Source organism: Anopheles marshallii, chromosome 3 (assembly GCF_943734725.1).
Source record: "Anopheles marshallii chromosome 3, idAnoMarsDA_429_01, whole genome shotgun sequence".
NCBI classification, from domain to species: Eukaryota; Metazoa; Arthropoda; class Insecta; order Diptera; family Culicidae; genus Anopheles; species Anopheles marshallii.
Genome location: NC_071327.1, coordinates 62856449 through 62882467, shown reverse-complemented (window position 1 = coordinate 62882467; position 26019 = coordinate 62856449). Strand labels below are relative to the sequence as shown.

General features: G+C 46.6%; 2 protein-coding genes across 2 annotated transcripts in view; one reads left to right on the top strand and one right to left on the bottom strand.

Moving 5' to 3' along the window:
* Positions 1-25628, top strand: part of LOC128715911 (rap guanine nucleotide exchange factor 4) — an 88735-nt gene extending 63107 nt beyond the window's left edge. Inside the window, exons 7-21 of the mRNA XM_053810832.1 lie at positions 748-834; positions 1093-1234; positions 1659-1845; positions 3995-4140; positions 6855-6999; positions 7353-7526; positions 8798-9119; positions 9882-9971; positions 10146-10260; positions 10466-10719; positions 10805-10975; positions 22921-23054; positions 23135-23305; positions 25232-25410; positions 25504-25628. Coding sequence (XP_053666807.1) covers positions 748-834; positions 1093-1234; positions 1659-1845; positions 3995-4140; positions 6855-6999; positions 7353-7526; positions 8798-9119; positions 9882-9971; positions 10146-10260; positions 10466-10719; positions 10805-10975; positions 22921-23054; positions 23135-23305; positions 25232-25410; positions 25504-25628 — 2442 coding nt within the window. The remainder of the gene's footprint in view (positions 1-747; positions 835-1092; positions 1235-1658; positions 1846-3994; positions 4141-6854; positions 7000-7352; positions 7527-8797; positions 9120-9881; positions 9972-10145; positions 10261-10465; positions 10720-10804; positions 10976-22920; positions 23055-23134; positions 23306-25231; positions 25411-25503) is intronic.
* On the bottom strand, positions 13765-15718 carry LOC128715912 (DNA-binding protein Ikaros). Its single transcript, XM_053810833.1, has 3 exons — positions 14986-15718; positions 14820-14902; positions 13765-14745 (listed from the first exon to the last, which is right to left on the bottom strand). Exons 1-3 carry the CDS (start codon positions 15677-15679, stop codon positions 13765-13767), a joined length of 1758 nt encoding a protein of 585 aa, XP_053666808.1. The 5' UTR covers positions 15680-15718.
* Positions 25629-26019: the final 391 nt, after the last annotated feature.

Here is a 26019-nt window from a genome sequence, read left to right as displayed (position 1 = left end):
ACGTTATTGTTTTACTGATTGTTGTGGTTGTGTCTTTTCTGTCTATGTTTTTTTTCCAGCTACCGAATAGCGTCTCCTTTTTGCTATAGAAGCGTGTTAACCGTTTTGATCTGGCAAAATGTTTGAATTGTTCCACTGAGTCTGCTTAGGAAGCGATAGAATGTTAATAAAAGGCGATAGAATTGAATATCAACGGTTCAAAGTCTATAGTATCAGTTATTTCTACACGCTAGACCATATTTAGATTTTTTGGCAATATATTCCATGTTATCACATTCATAGGCAAGATATGCGTGGATGATTACAATTATTCATCGTTTTTTGTAGCAAAATCGTTTGAAAATAGTTTGAATATGATAAACTAAACCGTTTAGTATAACATCGCTTTGTCTCGTTTTTACCTTCTCACGCCTAAAAGTATGCAATCTTCTTTGAAAATGTGTTAGTTTCTAACAGTTAGGACTACCGAACACAGAATAAAAGGCTGAAATTTTAGCAAAGAGATTGTTTATTACTATGTTTTATGTGGTTTTGTTGTCAAACTCCACTTTAAAGTCCACAATAAGCTACGAAAGTACGCAATAAGCGCTGTGGATAGCATACATTCAGGAGTTAACTAGTGAATATGATGCGCAATCAAGCTGAAAATTGTTGTATTTAATTCTCTCCGCCTCTAAACCTGCAATGTTTCACGGTCCTTAATTTTGCTAATTAATCATCACTCATTTATTTTCCTTTCCGTTACAGATACCAAGCCCCGCAATGTCCCGCATGGGTTGGGCCCTCCGGACTCTTCTAGTGTCAGACAATACAAGCTGTTTAAAGGACCGAAAGGTAAATAATACGTGAACCACCCTCGTATAGGATGATTCCCGAACATATCCCACGGGTCCAATCTATTATAGTGCCATGGGCTGTGTGTGTACATGATATGATCCAAACACGCAAACACGCGTTGATGCTACAAACACCTCGCAAAAGACCGCTCGTATGCGGTGATAGTAATGTTTGCAACAGCACAACATACCGCGAATTCGTTATCCCCGTTACTTATTACACCTTTGTTTTCTTTTGCGCGAACCTCTCCTGCAGGTGGGTGGAAAATTCATAAGGAAATGTGCGCCCGGCACGGAGCTGGTCGAATGGTTGCTGAATCTCTCACCGATCGTGCACACGCGAACGCAGGCAGCCGGTATGTGGCAGGCGCTACTGGAGGAGGGTGTCCTGTGCCACGGTAAGCTTCCTTGCGGTTATGTTAAACTGTCCCCGTGCTGCTTAACGAAACGACTAACAGAAAAAATGTACAGTGCTCATGAAATCGTCATTACTGTGCATCTTCCGGTATTCTCGCTCGGGAAAGGATAGCGATACCCGGTATCCATTGCAAGATTTTGCTCAACATCCACTTGCTGGGCTGGTGCAAACTGCCAATGTCAGCAAGCGCCGTGCTCAAGCATTCCTCGACGGGATTCTGTGACTTCAGCATTTTTATCATTCTCCTTCCACCGTTGAGTTAAGCTGCACGTTTACCCACGCGGATGGGGGCGTTCTTTTTTTTGTCGTTGCACCCTTCCGTTCTCCGTAGCGATCCCAAAGAACGTCCGGTCTATTTTAACCATTCCGTTCTCTTCTTTACACTCCGTTCTCCATTTCGACAGTGGCAAAAGAGCAACCGTTCAAAGACAAGTGCTTTCTGTATCGCTTCAAGTCGGACGAGGACGGTACGGCTGGCGGTGCGCCAACGTCCGACGACGTTAACCACGCGAACGATCACATCCGGGAGGCACTTCCGGCGCTACTGCATCGCGGCCCGGATGCAACGCTCCGTATGATTTTGAGAAAACCGTAAGTACCGTGCTGTATGTGTTTCCCTGCATCACCATAACCCCGAACCATGTTTACCATATTTTTCGGACGCTTTAACATTCCGTCGGTGGCACGTTACGCCGAGGGTGCAGTCGCGTGCACATAACGAACAGTGGTCGAATGTTTACTGTTGCATCTGAAATTATAATGCACCGTTCGGGCACTTGATGTTCGAGACGGTATATTTCGGGTTGCAATTATTTATACATTTATCTACTCAACCGTGTCTTATTCTTGCCGAAATAAAGAAGCTCCCTTTGCTTTCCCCAATCAGACAGGCATGGGTTCTGGCCTGTAAAGCTACCCGGTCACAATTTCACGGTGTTACTTTATCGTACCGTTGATGGCAATTTTATTACAGCACGTACTTTGCGACCACTGGTGCAACTACTTCCGTTCGTTTCATCGTTCTTTTATAACTCAATTTTCGACCACTAGTTTCGAACCCGTAAACCCTTCCCGAAGAATACATTTTCCCGTTCGCCCTGTCGTCCAACGATGACGAAGGCGTGGGAAAAACGCGCGTAAAATGGCAAATGTTGTAGACTGAATTTTTGCGCTGGTTGGTTATCGTTTGAGAAACGGAACAGCAGCGGGATGGATGGCCAACGAAGGCTGGTGGTATTTTTAACAGCACTGCTCTCCGATAGCTTTATCGAATGTTATATTATGTTACTCCAGTGAAGGGTGCGCTGTAAAAACTATCTTCCCCGGGATAAAAGCATCGTAAAGGGTGGGCGACTGGCATGACAGTGAGCTGGTGTATCGGTTTTATGCATCATTGAAAATATGTTCCATCATTGCGTTTTGCGAAAGTTATACCATCTTGTCGATTATACATTTTCTGCTGACTGTAAATTATGATCGTGAGTCAGACACTACGTCTGCGCCGGAATTCCTGCCTGGGAAGATAAATCTTTTGCAAATAATCTTCTTTAATATTTCGTCGATATAATTTTGAGTTTACCTCGAAGAAACGAATGTAGTTAAACGAGAGAAGACTTCTTTTGAAAAGATAGTTTCGTCATGTTAATTGCACACGGAGTATATAAAAGGCAAAACTGTATTTATACAGCGCCTAAAGGTAGGCAATTTGTAATAAAATTCGCTTTATGTTGTTCGGAAATGGGTTTTTGTAAATTGACTTCATTGCGCCTAACATTATGCAATTTCAAATTTCTTGGTGTAAATGCATATTTTCCAAATAAGTCATGTGAAGGCATATTTATCATTACACCAGGATCCGCTTTTCTTGATTCAATGTCATCAATATATTTTTTTTTTATTTTATACTTTATTATTCTAAAAATTCTGATGAGAAACATCCATTACATGATTTGTACTTCGAAAGTGAAGTAAATATTACCAATCAAGCCAATTAAATTTCATCACTCTCGAGCTGCCCTCACTCTTGTCATGGAACATACTTTCACTGCCGAATGCTTGGCCATATCCGCGTACACCAAAATGCTCAATTAAATTTAATGAATTGCTCTTCGTATGATTGCGAACTTTTCTACACAAATCGCTAATTGGCAGAAGTTGAAGTTGTGCTGCAAACTTTGTGACGGCCGCCAGCATTCGCTCCTGCTAAAAAGCTTCCTCACTCACTTTGATCGTGTGACCAGACGAATGCCCAGCAGCATAAACATTTGCGTAGTGTACAGCGTTTCGATAGTGCAAATATTTTACGCAAATTAAAACTCCCACTTTGAGGTGACTTAAAATGCGGGATCAAGCGATGGTCTTGATGTTTGGGGTGGTTATACAGTGCGTCAAGTTCTCGGAACGATTAAAACAGTGCATGTTGGGCAAGAACGTCCTTCCCCGAGAATTCGTTTAGATGAGTTTGTTGGAAGTGCCGGGATGTGGGTCGAGCCAAGGGTTACACGATGCGAACGATGAAGGTTAGCTGGGCTGCTTTTGAATTGTTAATTGTAACCGTCCTTCATTAGAGAATTAAACAGAGTATGTTTTGGCAGTACCTGAGCGATCTTCATCCCGCACAAGCGTATTATACTTGCAAATGAACCAACCGTTTGCACATTCTTTCAAACGTTTCACTGCACATAATCACAACCTTCCGGCGCTGCAAAACTATTTCCGACTGTCTTCCCGTTTTTCGCAGATCGCACGAACGAACGCAGGAGGAGCTGGAGCTAGTTTACGAGGAGCTGCTACATATCGCCGCCCTGTCGCACCTGTCAACCTCCATCAAGCGGGAGCTGGCCTCCATTATCGTCTTCGAAGCACACGCACATGCCGGCACCGTATGTAAGTACTAGCATGCTTCCGTAAGCCGCTCTCCTTTCGGAGAACTTTACCCACAGCACGAAGGGGAGCAAAACCTTTTCCGGCTGAAATAGTATTTGTGCTCGACTAATGACATTGTTCCCGAGTCGCCCAACTGTCTCAGGACCGACTGTCGCATGTTCATTTGTTCCACAACCCAAACACGGTACAGATCCTTACGACTTTGGTGCGACACATCCACACACCGGGGGTTGGAATTGATATTTTAATTTTCCACCTCATTGAGTGGCGTATTCGTTTGTATGGCAATTTGCTAGACTCTCTGTGACTCATAGAGACGATACTATTGACAAACGGGGGTTGTATTTTTCAAGAGTTTAGTTAACGTAAACGCGAGGAAGGTATCCTAGCATCGTAGATAATTGCCAATCATGATTAACATACTGTTTGTGCTGTACAACTTAACACAACGACAAAAGGTGCTCCAAACCATCTGGTGCCTTTTGCCACCACCATATCACCGTTCTGTAAAACGGCACTTTTTCAACATATTACTTCTGCACGGTGACGGTGGTTCTCGGCTACGAACATCCATCAATCATTATGTCTACGCGCCTCGCATCCGAAGTGCTCCATCCCTCGGGAGACTGACTTGGCTTTGGTAGAAGCCCAACCGCCCCCGGTAGACCAAGAATCGGTTGCAATGTTTTGTAGCAAAAAAAAAACCCTCCCCCGATCCCGATGGGACGAGTTGTGAGACTTCTTGCAACAGTCGCAGCGCAGTTCAGGAGATCGGATCGAAAGGTTAAGAGGAATGTACAGGAGAGACATTCATCATTATTCATTGGCTGTTTTTTCTAGCGTTCGACCTTGTTAAAACTTTTGCAATGGCCGTAAAGAGAAAGGGAGCGAGAGTGTGTGTGTCCCACTCCTCTTCGCGCGCCCATGTTTGCATCAAAAAGGGAGGATCCATATCCCTTCGGCTTAGAATTCTAAAACCATCATCATCGACTTTATCGTAAAACTAACAGACACTTTACATTCAGAAAAGGGTTAAAAAGGATATTTCAGGCGTATCGTTTTAAAAATGTTTTTGGGTTTCTTTAAGAATAATAGCATCAGAAGCGAAATTTACATTCCAATTATGAAAATAGAGGAGGTCTCACAATTCTGGAGGTTATTTAAATATATTGCCAACTATGTCACGTAGAATCCGCATATATTTTAAGCAAAGTTGCCATCTCGTGTGCACAACACTGTGCAGTTTCCCTTCTATTGATTCTACCTGTTTTTTTTAGATCTTTTGAGGTAAACGTTGAGTTCTGTCCAGTAGCCTTGGAAGTTTCACGTTTAAGTTGGATTTTTGGTACATATGCTTTCCATATCGTGGAATAAATCCGTAAGCTATGAGCTGTTTCATAATTGTCTAGGCAAGGTTTAATAAATACTGATGGGAAATACCTGAACGAACCTGGAGGAACGGTTCCGCTCCTTACCCGGAGTGAACGACATACGGTTAAAAAAATGTCTTCAGATCTTCAAGTACTTACTGATTCCGTTCCAAATAACGCTCTTTGGAACAACTATCGTTCATTGGAACGACGGTTCGAACCTGTTGGAGCGGTTCCGCTCCTTTTTTCCGAAACTGTTCCCATCCCTACTAATAAAGCGTCGTTATGGTTACAGATTGCATACTTTAAGGCGTTTTCTATATATTGAACCAAATACTTTTGTAAATAGGCTAAACTGTAGACAGCTAATAATTTGGTCTGGTGTAAGGAAATGTTATTTTGAAGATTACAAATGAAATACCATAAAAACATTACCTACTGGAACATTCTTAACTAGTCGAAATAAACATCGTTGCAGCTTTTCAAAGAAGCATCAAATTGTGCATCAGCAACGGTCACACATCGCACTACTCGGCACGTCCGGCGGAAGTAAATAAATTTAATAGTTCACATGAAAACATTCCCCATTAATTAAAACCCCCCGACGTGTACGCATTCGTACCAGTGCCCCGATCGGTACGTCGGCAGTCCGACTAGCCCGCCAGAACCTCGGGTCGCATTTATTACGCACCTCCCGTGTCTTTTGCACGGGCAGTTGGCATTTCCTTTCCGTTTGAGCTCAAGCCGTACGGTTTGGATGTACCAATCTGCCGCTCTTGGTACTGTTGCGGGACTTATGAAACTATAAATTATTCCACACCACGGAATGTCATAAATTTCCCTTCATGCTTCGTTGAAATTCAACCACAACCGTCGCAAGGATCGCACTCACACGGCTAGAAATGGTACGGTTTCTTTCTTCGGTGTTGAAATGTACTGATGACGAGTGAGATATTCTTGCTGCCTTCACACACAGCACGTCAAATTCCCGTCAAAGTGCTTCATACATGTGGTGGATCTTCTTCATATGCGAAAGTTTTTCTGTAGCTGTGAAATTAGTGATAGTTGTACCCTAGGGGTTCATTCGTGACTGTTCGCATCATTAGCGAGGCATTTAGCATTTGCAAACATGGTGTCATTAGCAGCCCCACATTGTCCTTCGGATTGAGGCTTAACTTAATTACCGAGGAGAATTCGAGACCACCGGCACGGTAACAGGATCCCACAATATCCTTCTCATAATAGAGATCAATTTCCTCAGCTCGTTTCGGAAAGCGTTCGGCTAAGATAATTTGATGCCTTTTGGTATGACTTATCGTTTCGTTACTCCGTTCCGTGCTTTAGTGTTCAACCAAGGTGACGAAGGACGATCGTGGTACATCCTGTTGAAAGGTTCGGTCGACGTAGTTATCCACGGTAAGGGAACGGTTGCAACGCTCAAGGAAGGAGACGACTTTGGAAAGCTGGCACTCATCAACGACGCACCCAGGTGAGAGGAACTTGATTGCCGTAAATTAGCATCTAAGTCTATTTCTTTGTGTCGTGTTTTTCCACCCTGCTCCACCCTAGAAATAGCTCCTCCTAACCCCGTGCATAGCCACTAACGGTGCCGAGCTAATGATGTTAACGCAATACCTTTATCTCTTATCTTTCTACCGCTTTTCCTTTCGGATTGGATTTCGCACACACTCATCCCACTGTGACGCCCCCGTTTTGGCGATCCTAACAATCGGCACCACACGCCTAACTGGGTTTAATTATTGTTGTTCTCTATGGGGTAACCAATACACGCGCGTGCACACACACACACAAAACTACCGCATAATGATACACGCGTCTCAGGGCGGCCACGATCGTGCTGAAGGAGAACAACTGTCTTTTGCTGCGCGTGGACAAGGAACACTTCAACCGTATCCTACGCGATGTGGAAGCGAACACGCTACGGCTACAGGAACATGGCAAGGACGTACTAATACTGGAACGGGTTGCCAAACAGCGCGGATACTCGGCATTCAAGTATGGCTTATATTTATTGGTTAATTTCGTACCGGCATCGATTGTAGATTAACATGTTTTTTTTTTTGGGATATTAATTAGTAATCAGCTTGTAGCTTAAGTAGAAGATAACCAATTGTTGATAAAATCAAAACACCGTTGATTTGCATTGCTAATTGCATAGCTTCTGGCGTTCGGTGGTAAAGTACGTGAAAAAGCGCCACGAAGTATGCAATATGCATAACAAAATAACGTTGCTATGAGGCTATTAAAAAGTTTTCATGACTTGGGTTAAGATTTGAGTCTAAAAAGGTTTATAAATTCTCACAAAAACACAAAAACGGTCTGTTACGAGATAGTATCGGTTGTGTTTTATATTATTCGTTAATAATAATTCTACTTTGACAGCTGAAATTAATATTTTTAAACACTAAACGAGCGATACAATTAGTGGGCAACATTGTAAATCTAAATAGAATGGAATTTTTTTTTTTCTAATAATCTCATATCCGGTGACTGTTAAGCAAATATTTACAACCCTCCAAATGAACTCCTTTACACCTTACCTATGACCAGCCATCTGCTTTTTCTTTACTGCATTGGCGAGAAAAAAATATCCTGCAACGAAACAAATGTACATAAACCCCAACCTTTAATGTAAAACAGCAGCTACAAGAAAAAAAAGCCGCTCAAGATAAGTCCCACGTTCTACAAATGCCCACAATCCTTGGGGAACTAATTATCCTTTTCACCAAGTAGTCCTCCATCTTGACCGTAGCTGGTAGATAGCATGAAGCAAACATTTAGCTAATTAAGCTTTTTTAGAGCAGGGGAGTGGTTTACCGACCTCTGTCGCTTCTTCCATCGCTCGCATTTAACTACAGCTCGTTTGGCAACAATCTGGTTTATCTTGCAGCTTCAGCTTCTTGTCGAATATCTGCCCAAACAGAACCCGACTAAAGTCTGCCGGTTGCTGCCGAAAAGAAATGCTTCTACCCTTGCGATGAAGCTTGTTGGCTATCTTGCTTTTATTTTTTTGCCTGCCCTTTTGCTTTTTTGTATGGTGTTTCATTTTAAACTTCCCATTCCGTTTTTTTTTTGGGTTGGAACAAGTTTAATTAGGAAAATTTGTTTACTACCACTACTTCGTAACGCATCCCATTGCGTCACTGGTGGGATTTTGACTGGAGATGGAAACAAATCGAATACAGTTTAGACAACGGTCATTTCCGCCATGTTCATGTGCCCTTTCTTTATACTGTCTCTTCTTCCCCTCCGCATGGCATCCCCAGATACACTGTCATGTCTGGTACGCCACAGAAAATGCTCGAACACCTGCTCGAGACCCGGCTCGGTGGTCAAGCGGGACCGAATGATCCGTTCCTGGATGATTTCTTGTTGACGCACATCGTCTTCATGCCGACACCGTTGCTGATTGACGAGCTGGCCGCCAACTACCATGCCGATGCGGACATTGACCTGCGGCAGGCTAGTGAAGAGGATCAAGAATATTTCCTCACCAGCAAACGGCGCGTGGTGCAGTTCATTCAACGGTGGGTGCTAGCTGTTCGGCATGCCGTGTTCGATGACCCGTTAGCAGTGGAATTCATAGAGGTAAGTGAAAATTCTTTGTTTTGTAACTATTTGATCTCAAAACACTTAAATGCAATAGAAAAAAAAATGTGCAAATACAACTACCAAAAGCGCAAAAAGACTTAATGACGTGAAGTGCATAACTTCAGGCGTTTCGTTGTCTGCTTGACACACCTGGCTTAAAGGCTTATAACCGCAATGATGTGATGATATTTTCACGAAGAAAATTTATTGGGTCAATTTTATGATATATTCCTCACCGATTGATGCAATCACGGCTAACGAAGAGTATAATTTTCCTGATTGATTGACACCTTATCCCATCGAGACGCTGTGTGGTCGGCGTAACCAAAAAAAAAAAAAACAAAACCCACACATGACACGCTCCAAATCACTTACCGCCATCTTCTTCACGGCTCACTTTGTGGGCACACCAGAGGAACAACAAATGTCACACTCTCCAATAATGTGCCGGAAGCAAAGAACTTCCTCGAAGGATGAAACATCAGCATTGCACGAGGCGCTCCGAACAATTCTCATCTTCTGCCCGACGCCCGACGGTTAGTCGCTGATGGATTGTCCGGAAGTGCTGTCATCTCGGAGGCACCGGTCGTGTCCGGCTGACGACGGCTTGCACCTCCCATGGTGTACCGTTTTTCTTCTAATTTCCGACCCCATCAACTCCCGCCCGGTCCTGGCTGGTGGCTGAAATTGCATTATTTTCTCATCATTACGATGGGGCACTGATTTACCTTCGCCGGTTTTTGCGTTTGATACTTGCAGGAGCTCGCTACGGACGTGGAGGCGGAACCGGCACTGCAGGAGGAAGCGAGTATCATACATCACGTGCTAACGCAATTATCCCGATATCAGGTGAGTGTGTCGCCGTACCGTCACCGACGTTGCCAGCCGCTTTAAAATAAATCTTCATCCTTACCGTCTCCGTTTGCTCTCTCGTTCTGGTTGTTTGGATCTCGTTTTTCTCCTTTTTTTTTTGCGCTGGCTAAAATGGATAAATCGATTGCTGCAACACTTGGCCCATACCAGGAGGACCGTCAGATGAACGCGACCCAGAAGTGGAAGCTCCCACCCAACGGACAGCCAATCTGTCTGTTCAGTGGCAACACACACTCAAAGACTGTTATACGCCCGGATGACGATAGTAATTAATTTTCTTACCTTCATTCCGACATTCCCTACCGCTAGCGCCTATATGTATGCAATTATTTCCCTTCGATTGCCCATTTCCCGTCCTTTTGCGAGTAACTTTCCCTTGCTGGTTGGGGAAATGATCAATCACCACCCGAGAAACGAAAAAAAAAACCCCGATTCTTCACGAACATCTACATTCCCATTCCCCATTGCAGTAATATTCCGTGTGTACTGCGCCGATCATACGTACTGTACCCTGCGCTTCCCGATGGCCACCACGGCCGAGGTAATTAAGGCCTGTGCCGCCGACAAGCTGCAGATCGCCCGACTGCCGGAGGATTTGCTGCTGGTCGAGGTGAAATCGAGCGGCGAGCGTGTCGTGTTTAAGGACAACGATGTCAGCGTACCGACGGCACTCAGCTTGAATGGACGAATTTTCGTCTCACCCAAGGACCATCTGGATGCGCTGGTAAGTGTGTTTTTTGCTAAGGTTCTGATGCCTAAGAAACTTCTAACTGGTATCGTTCCTTTTGTTTCGCTGTCCCTGTCGGTAGACCCCACTACCGGAGCAGGAGGTACCGACCGAAGCACCGGACGTAGACTTTGAAGCATTATCAACCAAGGACGTCGCCTATCATATGACACTGTTCGACTGGGATCTCTTCTGGGCTGTGCACGAGTACGAACTGCTGTACCATACCTTTGGACGACATCATTTCAATAAGGTAAGTTGATTCCTTCTACCTTACCTGGTGGACTACTCCTACGTTCTTCCACCCTGGAGTTCTCTTACTCCCCGTCATCCAATATCTTATCTCCACACCTCAATGGTGCTGTTTTCCATTTGCTGAAATGCATCCGAGCACACGAGACGTCTTAACCCAGTTTCCCAGCTGTAAAGAGTGGGGTTTGAAAAATGATATCCGGATAAGAAATCATTCCGTGCGCTGGTTTGTGCTTGCGTTAAGCTGCAAATAAATGTACAGACATACGTTTTACTCCTTCCGGAAACAGTTGTCGGTAAGGAAGGAGTCTTCTTTTTTTCTGAAGACCATACAACAACAACAGCAAAAAAGCACCCGAACAAGCACGGTTCTTGGTCCGGTTGCATCGTGTGCAACCGGTAAGCGCACTGCCACTGACAGACGGGCGTGAATTGCACTTGGAAGTGAGTTATTGCTTTGCTTTCTGCTGTGCCACAGCAGAACGTTCGAGTATTTGCATGGTTTTGTTTGTGGGACGGGGAGCGCACGGACGCTTCCAACACCTTTTGGATTTATTGCATTCACTCTAGCTGACGCTGATGGATTAAGGGGTAATCAAAGAATGCGATATGCGAACTGTCGATTGAAGTTCGGAAAGTCTCAACACGCAAAAACTGCTTACGGTAAAAGTTGATGTAAAGAGTCTCCCCCTTCGAAAAGTTTCCACCAGCTTGCAGTGAGAAATTTGAGCCACCGAAGCACCTTTGAATGAAAATGGTTTGGAGAGAAAAAAAAAACCGACTCAGAACGGCTCTTTCTTTCTTTCTTCCAACTGCACTAGTGAGTCAACACTGCACAGCTTAAGTGCACCAACCGTAATAACCTTTGGCACGGGTACGGTGAGTGAAGAAAAGCTCTCCCCGCGCAATACGGATGGTCTTCGAACCTATTACGCTAATGAAAATGGCCGTACGAAATGTTTCAAGCTGCCTGTTGTGCGGTTAGGTTGGGAGAGCAAATGCTGTACTGCTAATTATATTCTGCCCATTGAAGGTGAAGATGATGCTATCGCAGGAGTTAGTGCTTTTAAAGGACTTTGCTTGATGGTTGCGACACGACACGACGATAACTTACAGCACGGGGGTACCCTTTTCCATTTCATTTATTATTTGCTCTTTGGGCATTGGGGTGTTTTTCCCACCGTAAATCTGCTGGGTTACATGGTGTGGTGCGCAGCGCCTGAATGTATACAATCCCTTTTTCTTCGTGGCTTTGTTGAGTGTTAAGAACTACATTCTTTTGCTCATCGAGCTTTTGTTCAGGTTAACTCCGACTTAACCTCCGAGTTGTGGCTGATAGTAACCTCAGGTAGTTGCCGTAGTTTCCGTAGTAATAATGTCGATCACTCACCGCCCAAATGTATGCAATGTTCCTACACAAATCTAGTTTACTGCGCTGTAGCTTGTTTTCGGATGTTCTCTGAAGAACAAACGGCGGGCGAATGTTTAAACTCCTCAATTATGTCTATATTTTTAGTGTTGTACCCATAATGTTAAAAAAAAGAGCATGATTAAAACTATCATAGCGAATCGTGTATAAATTAAGCATGAGATTCTTCCCAACCTTCCTAGAACAATTATTATTTAGTTGTGGTAATGCCTCCAGCTGTCTTATAATTGTACTCCTACTCAACCTGTTCTGATCTGTTGGGTACGCAACCATATTGCCGAACGGTGCATATTAGAGGGTAGTATTAAACGTGGTTGTGTACGTGTACGTCTGCATGCTCGTCCGTGTCGCTATCCATCTAAATACCGTATGCCCCGGTGCCTGTATCTGATGACAGCGCACCTTCAAAATGATTACTCTAATAAAGCGCATTTTACTGGTAACGATTGGTGTAATGCGAAACGATGGGTACGATGTCCAAAATAATCATACTAAACAGAAGAAGAGCAACAACAACAAAAAAAAACCAACAACCTATCCGTCTGGCTGTCCCCAACCGGAATGTGCTCTGTAAGGGACGGATTTGATATCGGTGGGTAGGAGAGGGAGGAAGGTGGGAAATACGGAAGAAAACAGATGGAACACGGACAGGTCCACTGTAAAAGTCACTCAAACATCACATTCAAATTTCACGGTTCAAGCAAAACCAAGTGCGGGAGGTCGCCGGAAAGTACGGACAGCCGTTCCGTCCGAAGTAAAGGTTCATGTTCATCCGAGCGCGTTGAGAATGTTTCGCAGAATTGATTGCATGATGTCTGGGAACCGGCTCATCGACTAGCGCCTTCATAGTGCTTTAGACTTTTTCGATGTTGGACGTGGTTGGACTTGACACTGGTGGGAATGCAATATATTGCCTCTTGTGCTTAAGAACAGGAAGGAGCCCTTACTTCCAATAATGTAAATTTGGAATAATATTACCAGAAACAAACATTCAGCCAAACCTCCAGTTCAAGTCCTGCCCGCAGACCAAGTATCGCGAGCCATATTCTGGCTGCCAGAAGTCCGTAAAGCGATCCTGCTGCAGGACGCCGGCCTGCAGTGGTGTTGTATGTCTTTGCCATCCTTTCCAGGCAATAAGCTGGTTACGACTTCCATCCCCATTTCTCTAGCCTCGCGTATCACCGGTGCCAGGGACACTATTTCAAAGACCCGCACCGGAAGCGGACGGAGATAAAAGGATTACACCAGAGCGTCGTATATGGCTTCAAACGCAAGAGATCCTATATTAACATCCATCAATCGCTTTAGCTGTCCTGCTCCAATTCCCCTCCCCCCCCCCCCCCGGCAACCCCACCCCTTCGCTACTTGTCCGTGATCTGCATGAGTGCGATGTATTTGTTGTACTTGGTGTAGTTCCTTCGGCCCGTCTCGTCGTTCATCAGGACGCCCGCATTTTTGTGGTTCGGATCCCGTATCGTCTTCAGGCGTATGTGCTTCGTGATGTCCCAGCGCCAGTTCGACCGATACGCACACAGCGAACACTCGAACGGTTTTTTGTTCAGGTGGCCCACAATGTGCACGTGGAACCGGGACGCCGTCGATGCCCAGAACGAACAGTGCGGACATTTGAAGACTTTCTTCATCAGTCCGGCACCGCCGACGCCACCACCGACGCCGCCGGGTTCGATGGTTGGTAGTCGGTTCGTTACCTCACCATAGCCCGGTGCCGTCTCCACACCGCAGTACGTCTGCGACTGATGTTCCTCCCGGTTGTCATCGTCCGTTTCGTCGTTGGAGACGGAACCGGGCCGCGCTTCCTTATCCGCGCACTTGCTGGACTGGACGGTTTCGGCACTACACTCCAGCAGTCGCTTCCACAGCTCATTGGCCGTACGCTCGGCGTCCGTTAGGCGCGGGACATGCTTCGTGTCCGCGGATGCCTCTTCGAACGTATTCGCCAGCAGGGACGCTATCAGGTCGTCCCTGTGCGCCAGCTTCATGTGGTTGGCGAGCGCTTCCACCGGCTTAAACGACAGCTCGCAGTACATGCATTTGGTCACCAGGTCGTCGTGTGCGCCCGTCATGGATTGCTGCGGTTGGTGCTTCGTCAGGCTAAGCGGATACTCGTCCGCGGCCCGTTCACTGTCGCTTGTTTCCGCCCTCAGCGCGGACAGCGGTATCGGTTTCACAAACTTTTGCGGCGCAGAGGAAGATGTGCCGGATATGGACATGTTCAGTGGGATCAGTTTGGGAATTGGGCGGGATCGTTTCTTGGACACTGGAATGGCATCTTCCGACGGGTTGCTCTCTATCCCGTCGCGTTCGCTAGCCTCTTGGACGGTCTGGAATGGGAGGTAGAAGACACTCATCAGCGAAGATAGCCACTTAAGCGATGGCAGGACAGACGGGATCTTACCTCATCAGCGGAATATGGCATTGATTGCTTTAACTGATCCATCTCCACCTTGATCATTTGATTGTCTCGAGAGTAGGTCGCTGCTGTAACGAAAGCATATCCATGTACACCGAGATACTCGCTCCGAGATCTCCTACGGTAAGAGTCTTTTCCCGTGGCCACTCACCTGCAAGCGATGCACCGGCGGCAGATTTTTCGATCTCCTCCAGCAGCTTCGGTAACCCGGACGCCACCAGCTGTTGCACGTACGCGTTGGTCAGCTGGGTCGCTTCCGCGCGCGACAGTTTCGATGGCCCGCCCGGTAGCACCTGGCCGTGGTGTACCTGGCCGTAGCTTTTCTGCACGCGCCGCCGGCTCGACCCGAACGCCGACTTCCGAATGCCGTCCACGGACCCGTGCACCATCTTCATGTGCCGCACCAGCTTCTGGTAGTGGCGGGACGCGTACAGGCACCGCTTGCACTCATTGATCACGATCTTCTCGCCGTGCGTGTCGCGCAGGTGGGTTAGATATTTGCGCGGGTTCTGCGTGAAGTAGGTGCACCGGCTGCACGAGTAGTTGCGCTTGATCTTGCACTGCGGCAGCGGCGGTTCGCGCTCGTCGTCCGCCTTGATCGATGGGCCCGGTTGGGTGCCTTCGCCGTCGGTCAGCTGGTCGTCGTAGCTGGTGAGGGCGGTGGACGCATCGGTGGAAAACCGGCGCCAACCGTCGAGCAGCTGCTGCCGGTCGGTGGACTCACCGTCGTCCGGCTGGACGACGGTGGGCTGCTGCTCGCTAAGGTGGACCTGCTCACCGCTCACCACCCGCCGCACTATCAGCTTATCGCCGGACCGCTGCACCATGGACGGTGCAACATCCATGTTTGGTAGTCGGCCAAGCGCAAATGTCACACGATGCTTGTATGTGCTAGAGCGGAGAGGAAAAGGAAAAAAACGCTACACTCGCCGAACACCTAAACGCACTGAGCTACTTGCAACTCGAAACGATGCGATCTAGTTTTCCGTTTTGGCACGTGCGTAAAGGATGTGCCACTTTCTTCTTTTAGAACGTCCAATGCTTGCTTTCCTTCTACGCCCCGAACGGTCAGCACAAGATAGATCCGGCTAGCCCGGAGCCCGATCGTGCATTAGTATTCTTCAGCACTGCACTGCACTATCTCGCTAATGATCGGCTGCGATCGAGTGTGCACACCAAAGAACGCTCCCGCTCACTCACTCGCACGTACGCGCACGTTTGGCTTCACCATTTGCGGCCAAAGAATGCCTTGACATAGTTCTTTGCAAAAGCTGCGGCACAACACACACGCGGGGCTCGCCTGTTCTGTCATCGCCAGCGTCGTCGCTGGTTGCAGTCGCCATCATCGGTAAACCAGAAAGAGCACCACACACACACGCGCGGGCAGAGAGTGCTTGAGAGCACGGGGAGTTGTGGGATGATGGGTCGAAGGGAATCATGTCGAGAACAAGAACAAAACTCTAAACCACACACGGCTCCACGCGTCTTGACCGTGAGGCGCACCGTCGTGCGCACTTATGCAATCGGGTACACCCTCAGGGGGGGACCGGGGGATGCACACTGTACCACTGACCCACCCTCCCCCCCAAAAAACAAAACCCCTCTTATCTGATAGTGCATCTCAAGAACGGCCACCCCCCGTGCCCGTTTGAAGCACGCACGATCGGGTGATGCGAGCGATGGAGCTGTACTTGGTACAGGCCAGCCCGGCCAACCCTCCGTTTACCGCCAAACGCAAACAGATTCATTTTCGCCAACCGTTCCTTAGCTCCAGTAACCGATATCTTGGGAAAAGTCACATGGTCGGATCGGCTGTGATGGCGAATGGGTGCACACACACACATATCGATGGAAACAAAAGGTGGGAAGGGGTGGGAAGGTTCTAAACCTCAAGCGCTTCCCACAACAATGGGCGCCACCGGGGCGGTGGGGGGGGGGTGGGCGGCCGGGGTGCCGGCGGGGAGGAGGTAGGGACACGTGCCATTTTTACCTTCGCATGCCTTCTTGGTGCCTTTTCCAATGGTTGGGAGGGGGATGGGGAGGTGGGGGGGAGGTATGCAGTGAGACGGGGCTAATTATTCCTACAAGATTCTCTTGCCCTGCAGCCGCCCGATGGTGTGTTAGAATAGAATTGAATTGGCAACGAGATGAGACACTGGGAGCTAGTGTGCTAGTTTGCGTAGGGTGGTAGCCCTATCGTTCGACCACGACGACGACGAACGGCAAATGGCGCCCGTTGAAGAAGACACCCTTCGGGTGCCGTCGGCCATATGTCGGCCAACCTTGTATCCGCCGCGATTGATCACAATGGGCTGCGTTTGTGCTGGTTGTCCGCTTCAACCGCTGCACCGCGCTTCCTGGTACCAACTGATAACGCAAACCCCCCGTTGGGCCAAGAATGCATTCACATTCACTAACACACACACGCGCACACGGGCAGCCCGTCGTGCGAGCGCTTCTTTGACCTTGGTCCTGCACCACTAACGGGGCGGGCGCCTTCGCGGTGCACTTATGATTAACCGAAAATTTCGACGCCAAACTGCCTTCCCCGAAAGCGGCGCTCACTCACACATGCCGGCAGCTCCATCCAGCTGAAAGGAAAACGCCACACTGCGCGAGGTACACCGGGGCCGGGTATGGCCGCCGCAAAAACACACGCACCGTACACACGGGAGCGTAAGATCTGTTTGCTTCCTCGCAAACTGGGCCCGTGCACAATGCTGCAAGTGATTCGCGACAGCCAACGCTAAACACTAACTCAGCCACATTCGCATCGATCATCGCATCTCCCTAATCGTTTAGCGAACGGCCGCGAGAGACCGAGCGCGAGTGTGCGAGAGGGCTAATGATGCATCCCCCTGAAGGGGGGTGGGGGGGGGAGGGCCGTTGTCGCACACGCGAGAGTGTACAGCGAGAATGTGCGCGTTCTAAAAACCGACGGGAGCAGCGTGATAGCTTCTCCAGCGCAGTGTACTACACCGTGTACTACCAACACCACCACCACCGTGACGACTGACGGGCGTCTAATACGCGGTGCTCTTTGCTGCATCGCAACGCATTAGAATCGGCCGCACCACGCACCACGAACACCAGCAACACACGTGCTTGGTCGGCCATACAATCGGGCAGGCAGAACCGGGTGCAGTGAAGGAGGGGTGAAAGCTCCACAACTTGCCCCTTCCTGCTACACTGTGCAGGGGGAGGGGGGGGGGGGGGGGAGGCAAACGGCGAAAGGGGGGGATGGCAGTGTGTGCAACTAAACATCTCATCGGTGCCGTGACACTGCAACAAACTCACCCCCCACCCCACCCCCCACTGAAGGAAGGGGTAGAGGGGGCGGATGAAGCTGACCTTGACAAAGTGCACCAGTGCAACTCTGCATCGTTGTGTGCGTGTTTGCGCACCATTGCAGTGCGAGCAGTTGGAGATGCCTGCAGATGCGATGCTGGAAGTGCCGAGCAGCACAGAAACGTGTTCTGTGTGATGCATTTCCAACCTCCGACCCCACCGCACCAACTCATCCCCCCCGCGTATTTTCGCTTTCCATATTCGGCTGCAAAGTTGCGCTGAGTCACAGGCGCAGCGCGTGTGTGTGTGTGTGTGTGTGTGTGTGTGTGTGTGTGTGTGTGGCACTGCAACCCGCTACGTGGTGCATCGTTTTTTTTTGTTGTTTTGTTTCATCGCGCAACGTGACCGAGAACGGTGGCAGATCGCCATTTTAGAAAAAGCTCGGCCGCACGCCTTGAGCATTTGGTGCGCGCCGTTGGTTTTGGTGTAAAGCTTGCTGGTTGCGGGCGTGAATGTCGTGCGCGTTATCGCGATCGCTCGTACTCGACGGGATTGTTGAGCTTTTGTTAGTAAATTAGCTTTAACTTCTGTAAACAATTTAAAGTTTCCTTATCGAAACGCAGGTGTGAGCATAGGGATCAGCATTCTATACACTGCTTCTATTCTTCTCCTTGGGCATAACAACATCAAAAGATCTAGGCCTGCCAGTTATGGCTTTCTTTGACTTAATTTATTCCTAGCTGGATAGTCAGTCTGGCGTACGAGGGGATAGGTCCGAATGGGATTTTGGAACGCTCCTGTCGTGTGACGACCAACGCCGCAACCAATAATCCACAAGGCTGCCCCAAAATACATAGTCACAACAGGAATGAAATCGTACACGGACAAGCGACTCCATTATCTCGCTAAGGGAGTTTTCTCCACGTCTGTATATATCTGTGGATTGATTTCTTCAGCTAGGTTCCTCAGTAAGATTTCATGATTTTTTACATAAAAAGTTTTTATTTTACATTTTATTGACACTATTTAATGAATTTTATAATAAGAAAACACTACTCTTCCTTCAACAACCAGGCGCACCCTCGGAAATATTATGTCCCTCCTAGTGTTGGGAAAATCAGATTCAAATTCATGAACCTGAATTTATCTTGGAATTGAATTAATGAATTTGAATCTAAATCTCTGTTCTAAAGATTTATAAATCCTCTAATCCTTCATTCATGATTCCTGAAAGGTTCAAAGATTCATGAATCTCTCCGGAAGCACGATTTTAAGATTATTTTTGTTCTGTTAATTTATTAATTTAAGATTTATTTTTATCTATTTTTATTAAAAAAATCCTATTTCAGAAGCAAAACTGAAACAGGTTTTTTTATAGAGATAAAACAAATATAAGCACTGTTAAAAATGTTGAACTAAATTATCCAGAATTAATATTCACCAAACAAATTCTAAAATTATATTTGTTCAAACCTTTCTGCACGATAAAAGTTGTACAACTGTACATCTGTACAAAAATACCTATTTCAGAAGCACAAACAATAAAAATTATAAAATCAGGATTCAAGAGTGATTTATGAATCTCGAAGAGTCATGAATCTTTTAAGAGCTATCAATGTTGGGGATTCATTAATGTTCGAGGATTCATGAATCTTCTACGAGCCGACTACTGATTTGAATAACTTCTCTTTAAATAAAAGATCCATTAAACAACTCTAGTTTCTACTTCTTTATTAGTTAAAAAATCCTATTTGTACTTTCTTTTGCTAATATAGAATGAGAAAAGCGAAACAAAATAACTACGAACCAGCAACTTCACGACTTTGAGCCCATGTTTGGAATCCTTTTTTTTTGTCAAGTTGATTGTTTGCTCTTCGGTGCAAATTTGTTTATCTTTTCATCGCAACCGTCGACCGGGAAAGACAACGCTGATACCAAAGACAAACCCATACGCTTTTACCGAATTTCCCGACACGTGGAAAAGGTGTGGAAATTCCTTCGTTCCTTCATTTTCCCCCCATCCTTCGGAGCAACAAAAACCAGCGCCTAGGCGTGAAAGTAAGCCGCTTTACCGACAAAACTTTACCATTAATATTAACTCTCGAAATTCCACTCAACGAAAGGAAGGGGGGGGTACAAAAAACCCCCCACGAGAAGTGGGCGATAAGCTTACCAGGTGTGGAAGGCTGCACACTCGTGGCACGTGAAGAGAAACAGATCTCCAGGAAGACTTCCAGCGAAGTCTTCATTGTGGATAAAACTCAAACCGCCTCGGGGTTAGAATGTGCCAGAGTGTGCAAGAGTGTGGCTTAATGGTTTTTTTTTTTAATATTTATTTTTATGTTTCTGGTTGTATTTAACGTTTGCCAAGAACGTTTATAGAGCGAATGTCTAAGAACGCGCATTAAAGTAGTGCCAAAAATTTGCAGGGGCTCCACAACCTTGACGTGGTTGTGGTTAAAGCAGCTGTAAAGAAAAATGCTGGTGAAGAATTTGACTGATGCGGTTGATGTTTGTAAAGTAAGCATAATTACCATTAATCGCTTAACTACTTCCAATTGTGTTGACGATGGTGGGGTGTTCTATTAAAGAATGTGGTTTAACACACCGAAAGTCTTGGATTGAATCGCATCTTCCTTTTCGATTTAGACAAGAAACAGTTCAATGACCAATCGGACCATCTCCAGCAGGAGCACAAAAAAAATCTCACCCAAAGCCTCAAACACAGACATTGTTTACCTTCACCTGGCCGTTCAATGAACCAATCGACCCACAAATCAAATCAAATACCTCGCCGCCCATTTTCAGCAAACGAAGCCAATAAAAGCTTCATTACAATCATTATTGTGCTTTTCGATTCGCGTGTGGCGAAAAACGGCCCGGCATGCACCTTTTTAGCTTTTCTTCCCGCTAATGTGTTTTGCCCCCGTTTTTCGTTCGCCCCTCAAAAGCTGCTATGCTGGGCGTCGTAATAGAAATTGGATCGGATCGAAATAAGTACTGCATTTGAAGCGCTTTCCTTTTTCGCTAGCGTCGTTCGCTTTCCCGCGTTGGGTTCCGTATTTAATTGGGCTCGCCTATTGACCTCGTTGCAGGGGAAGGACCACGAGGGAAGAATGTTTCCCTTCGGGAACAAAAAGGGAGAACTTCCACGAATTCTTTGGTGTGGAGGCGGAAGCCACCGAAAGCTGAAATTGAAAATATTTTCGTAGGTCGTCCGTTCTTCGACAAAGACCACCGTCGCTTTGTTCTGTGGGTGAGCTTGCGATGATACGGCGGAAGAGTGTGACATTCGCTGGTTAGGGTTTTAGGAGACTCCCACATCAATTTCTCTCTGCTTACTCTAATTGGACGGGCGTAGGGCGTGCGGAAATTGGTTTTAAGGTGGTCACCTTAAACTTGAGGGAGCTTTCATCCGTCGCAACAACTTTTCTTTATTAATTTATTTAGTGATGTTCACAATGATTCAGAAGGAATTAATTATTTAAATCTTTCTAAGGAGTGAGTTTACTAAAATTTTCAAGTAGAATGTTTATAAACCTTTGCGATTTAATTCATTCACAAAGTTAAGTCTTGCAAAACAATTAAGATTTAACTTTTCACCGCGGTCTTCATCTCACGATTTAAATCGAGAATTAACTCAAGTGTGAGTTAACTCGGAATTCAACTTTTAACGGTGACCTTCAACTTATGTTTGAAATCATATTATGACTCTTGTGTGAGTTAACTCGAGATTCGATTCTTCAAGCCGACTTTCAACTCATGGCTGAAATCATAAGATAACTCTTCTGTGAGTTAACTCGGGATTTAACTCTTCACCAGGACCTTCATCTCATGATAGAAATCATAAGCTAACTCTTGTTTGAGTTGACTCGGGATTTGACTTTTAACGGTGACCTTCAACTCACGATTTAAATCGTGAATCAACTCTTGTCTCGGGATTTAAATCTTCACCAGGACCTTCATCTCATGATAGAAATCATAAGCTAACTCTTGTTTGAGTTGACTCGGGATTTGACTTTTAACGGTGACCTTCAACTCACGATTTAAATCGTGAATCAACTCTTGTCTCGGGATTTAAATCTTAACCGCGACCTTCATCTTATGATTGAAATCACAAGCTAACTCTTGTGTGAGTTAACTCGAGATTTAACTCTTCACGGCTACCTTCAACTCAGGTTTGAAATCATATGATGACTCTGGTGTCAGTTAACTCAGGATATAACTCTTCAAGTCGACTTTCAACTCAGGGTTGAAATCATAAGATAACTCTTGTGTGAGTTAACTCGAAATTTAACTCCTCACGGTGACCTTCAACTCACGGTTGGAATCATGAGTTAACTCTAGTGTGAGTTGAATCAAGATTCAACTCTTCACAGTGTACCTCAATTCACGATTTCATTCATGTGTTAACTAGTGATTTAACAGAATAACCCACTAGCACCGATTCAAATGAGTTGAAGGTCGTCGTGTAGAGTTAAATCCCGAGTTAACTCACACAAGAGTTAACTTACAATATCAACAGTGAGTTGAAGTTCGTCGTGAAGATTTAAATCCTGGTTAAATCCTAGGTTCCAAAGGTAACACTCCACCCCCCTCCCCCCTTCGTCTCCTCCTCCTCCTCCTCCTCCTCATCTTCCTCCTCTTCTCTACTTAGCCGTTTACTTAAAATGGCTGAAATCTTTAAGATTGAGTTAAAGAGTTAAATCTTCATTCTAACTCTTTGACTCGGATTCAAATCCTTGAAAGGAATGAAATTTCCCATTTCTAATTTTTTTTTTTTTCACTTTTCTTCTAGATCACCTCAAATTTGGACGTTTTTATCAGACGATTCAACGAGATCCAGTACTGGGTAGTGACGGAGATTGTATCAACGACGAATCTCACCAAACGGATGTCACTGGTGAAAAAGTTCATCAAACTAGCGGCATTGTAAGTAGCGCCGGTTAGAGTTCCAAACCGCTCCCCCAACCGTACTCACTCCCCTTCCGCCTGGTTCCGTTCCGTTTCAGCTGCAAGGAGTACCAGAACCTGAACGCATTCTTTGCCATCGTGATGGGTCTCTCGAACACGGCCGTCTCGCGGCTATCGATGACGTGGGACAAACTACCGTCCAAGTTCCGGAAGCTGTTCACCGAGTACGAGGCACTGATTGATCCGAGCCGTAACCATCGTGCGTATCGGTAAGTGACCCGAGTCGTTGGAAGATTTATGGCCGTCGTCAGGTAACTACTGCCGAAATCCGCCCACACACTGCTGATCGGATATTCGGCGATGCTTTCAAGTCCCGCGCAGTGTTGGGTGCGGTGTTCTGAAAATGTCTTGGTTTCAAATAATTCAATTCCAATAAAGATGCCACCCTGTACGAGATGGACATCACAAAGAGAATACCGCAACCATCCAACACTCGCTGATGGATCTAATCTGGTGTGGGTTTCTACGATGCTCCACAACCATCGGTGTGCGCACAGCAAGCCGGATGACTTCCGAACAGACGGGCGTGTTCGTGTCGTGTGAAAATCAATTCGTTCGTTGTTTACGTGACTTTCTTTTTTTGGCTGCCATCCCACGCGCTATCAATCTCCTCCAAACGTCCTTTCTATTGCCGTGACCGAAACGAATTCTGCTGGGTGTCAGGTTGATGAATTGAACCGGTCTCCGGTGTCCCCGGCAACAGGAGGCGCTGGGTATGTGCTGCCATTTCTCCATTCTTAAAGGGGTGATTGGAAAATCGAGCAGCATTTTCCACACACACACACAAGCTTGGGGTGTGGATTAGGGCGAGCAGCGAAGACATATTTGAATCTTCTCGTGCTCGGTAAGCATCCATTTTGAGAGCAAGGATTCGCGGATGTGGAGTGATTTCCCACACCTTTTGACGTTGGAACTTCACGCCAATCTCTTTCCGCACCATCTTCTCCGTATCGTAAGGCTTCGGTCGTCCGTTTCCCAAATCCAGTTAAAAGGCAAAGATTGAAAATCAAATTAAATCCACCGCTCCGTGTCTGTCCTGCCCTGGGAAGCGGTCCGTTCCTTGCGGTGTGTACCCACATACATCACCAAACCACAGCACCACCTGAGAAATGTGCTCGGCACACGACCACACCGGGATGCAAACACGGGCACAGATCATGTGATAATAGCTTAATCTTGCCCGTACGAAAACCTCGTAAAAGGTGTCTCATCAGAAGTTTAAATAACACTTCCGCCGGTGGGATTTGCAGCTCGACGACCGGCGTGTGACAGCATCGTCACGCGGTGGTGCGGAAGCATCAGCACGTGACCGAGCGGGAACCTTCTGCAGACCCGATGGAACTTACTACCCTTTGCGCCAATGGTAGAAAATTGATCACAATCATCACACTCCATCACCAAAACCTCCCCCCGCCTTGTGAAGGAGTGGAACTTTTGGCAGCAAAAGCTCTCCATCACCTCTCTCTCTCTCTCCAAGCAAGCAAAAGCAAAAGCTCTCCATCACGTAAGGTTAGGAAACTTCCGATGGCGATGAAAAATAAAACAAAACAAAAAAACTGTCGATGGATTGACTTCCGGTGGTTATGATAACGTACACAAAACCCCGAAGGGGGGGGGGGGGGGGGGGGGTGGTATCGCATAAAAGCAATATGGCTAACCCACCTTGCTACAATCGGTGCGTTTGGAACCGATACGCCAACGCGATATTGGAGGTTGAAAATTGGAAAAAGTTCGTTAGGCAAAAGTTTGTGTGTGTTTTTTTGTTATTTTCTCCGACGCACCGACACGCCGTTTGACTTTTCAGACTTAGATTGGACCAGTCAATTTCTTTGCACCCTTCAAGGGGATCAAACACTTCCCTGCAGGGCTCGCTCGTCAGTTAGACTGTTAGGTGGGAAAACGAAAAACAAAACCGCACCGAAAAAGGGGACCAGCGAGAGAATTGTTAAATAGGTTTACCGAAGGTGCTGTGTTCCGTCGGATGAGTTCTTAGTATTCGTTATAAAAAAAGAGGAAGAACGTGTTACGAACACTAAAATGAAATCGTTTGAAGGTTTTTTTTCCATTGCGGATACACTACACTTCGCAAGGCTTCGGTTCTAGGTACTAATATTAATTTATTTATCTATTTTTAGCATGTCGGTGGGAAAGCTACAACCCCCAGTCATTCCCTTTATGCCGCTGCTGCTCAAGGACATGACGTTCGCCCACGAGGGCAACAAAACCAGCCTGGACGGGTTGGTGAACTTCGAGAAGATGCACATGATGGCCCAAACGATGCGTGCGGTACGCTTCTGCCGATCACGCCACCTTGGTAAGCATGGGCCCGTTGTGTGCCCGTGTTGGGCACACCCACACAACCCCGCACAAGTTTGACCTACCCCCCTTTCCCGTCTCGCTTTTGCAGTGCTCGATCCACCATCGCCGAAAAATGAGAACGAAATCCGCAACTACATCCGCTGCTTCCGGACGATCGATAACCAAAGAGTGCTCAACTCGATGTCGCAAAAGGTGGAACCGCGTCGATCTTAAGACGGCCGGAGAGAACGGCCCACCACCACCGTTGCCCCGCTTGGTGATGGTAGCACATGATCGGCAAATGTCACAAACACCCACCAACTCACCCCGGGGGTCAGGATGGAAGACCGTTCGGGTCAAGCTGGTACCGAGAGACCAAAAAACCTCCCCCCATCCCATATCCCGACTGCTGAGTGATTGGAGCAAGGAAGGTTCTCACGTTTTACCGGGTTTGGGAAAGCAAATGGATGGCGCCCCATTTTCCCCAATAGCAGCCAGCGCCAGCTAAGCGTTGGGTTTTGTTGTTCGTTGGCGCAAAGTACGCTAGTAAGATACCGGTTCCGAATGGGAGGCACTCGGTACGAAGTGCTTCGTATGCCGGGGTTCTTGTTGAAAGTATTTATTA

Coding starts and splice junctions, on each gene's coding strand:
- LOC128715912 (XM_053810833.1), bottom strand. CDS start 15,679: ATGGATGTTGCACCGTCCATGGTGCAGCGGTCCGGCGATAAGCTGATA. Junction 14,903..14,985: donor CGCCGGTGCATCGCTTGCAG/GTGAGTGGCCAC, acceptor CTTTCGTTACAG/CAGCGACCTACTCTCGAGAC. Junction 14,746..14,819: donor TGCCATATTCCGCTGATGAG/GTAAGATCCCGT, acceptor CTCCCATTCCAG/ACCGTCCAAGAGGCTAGCGA.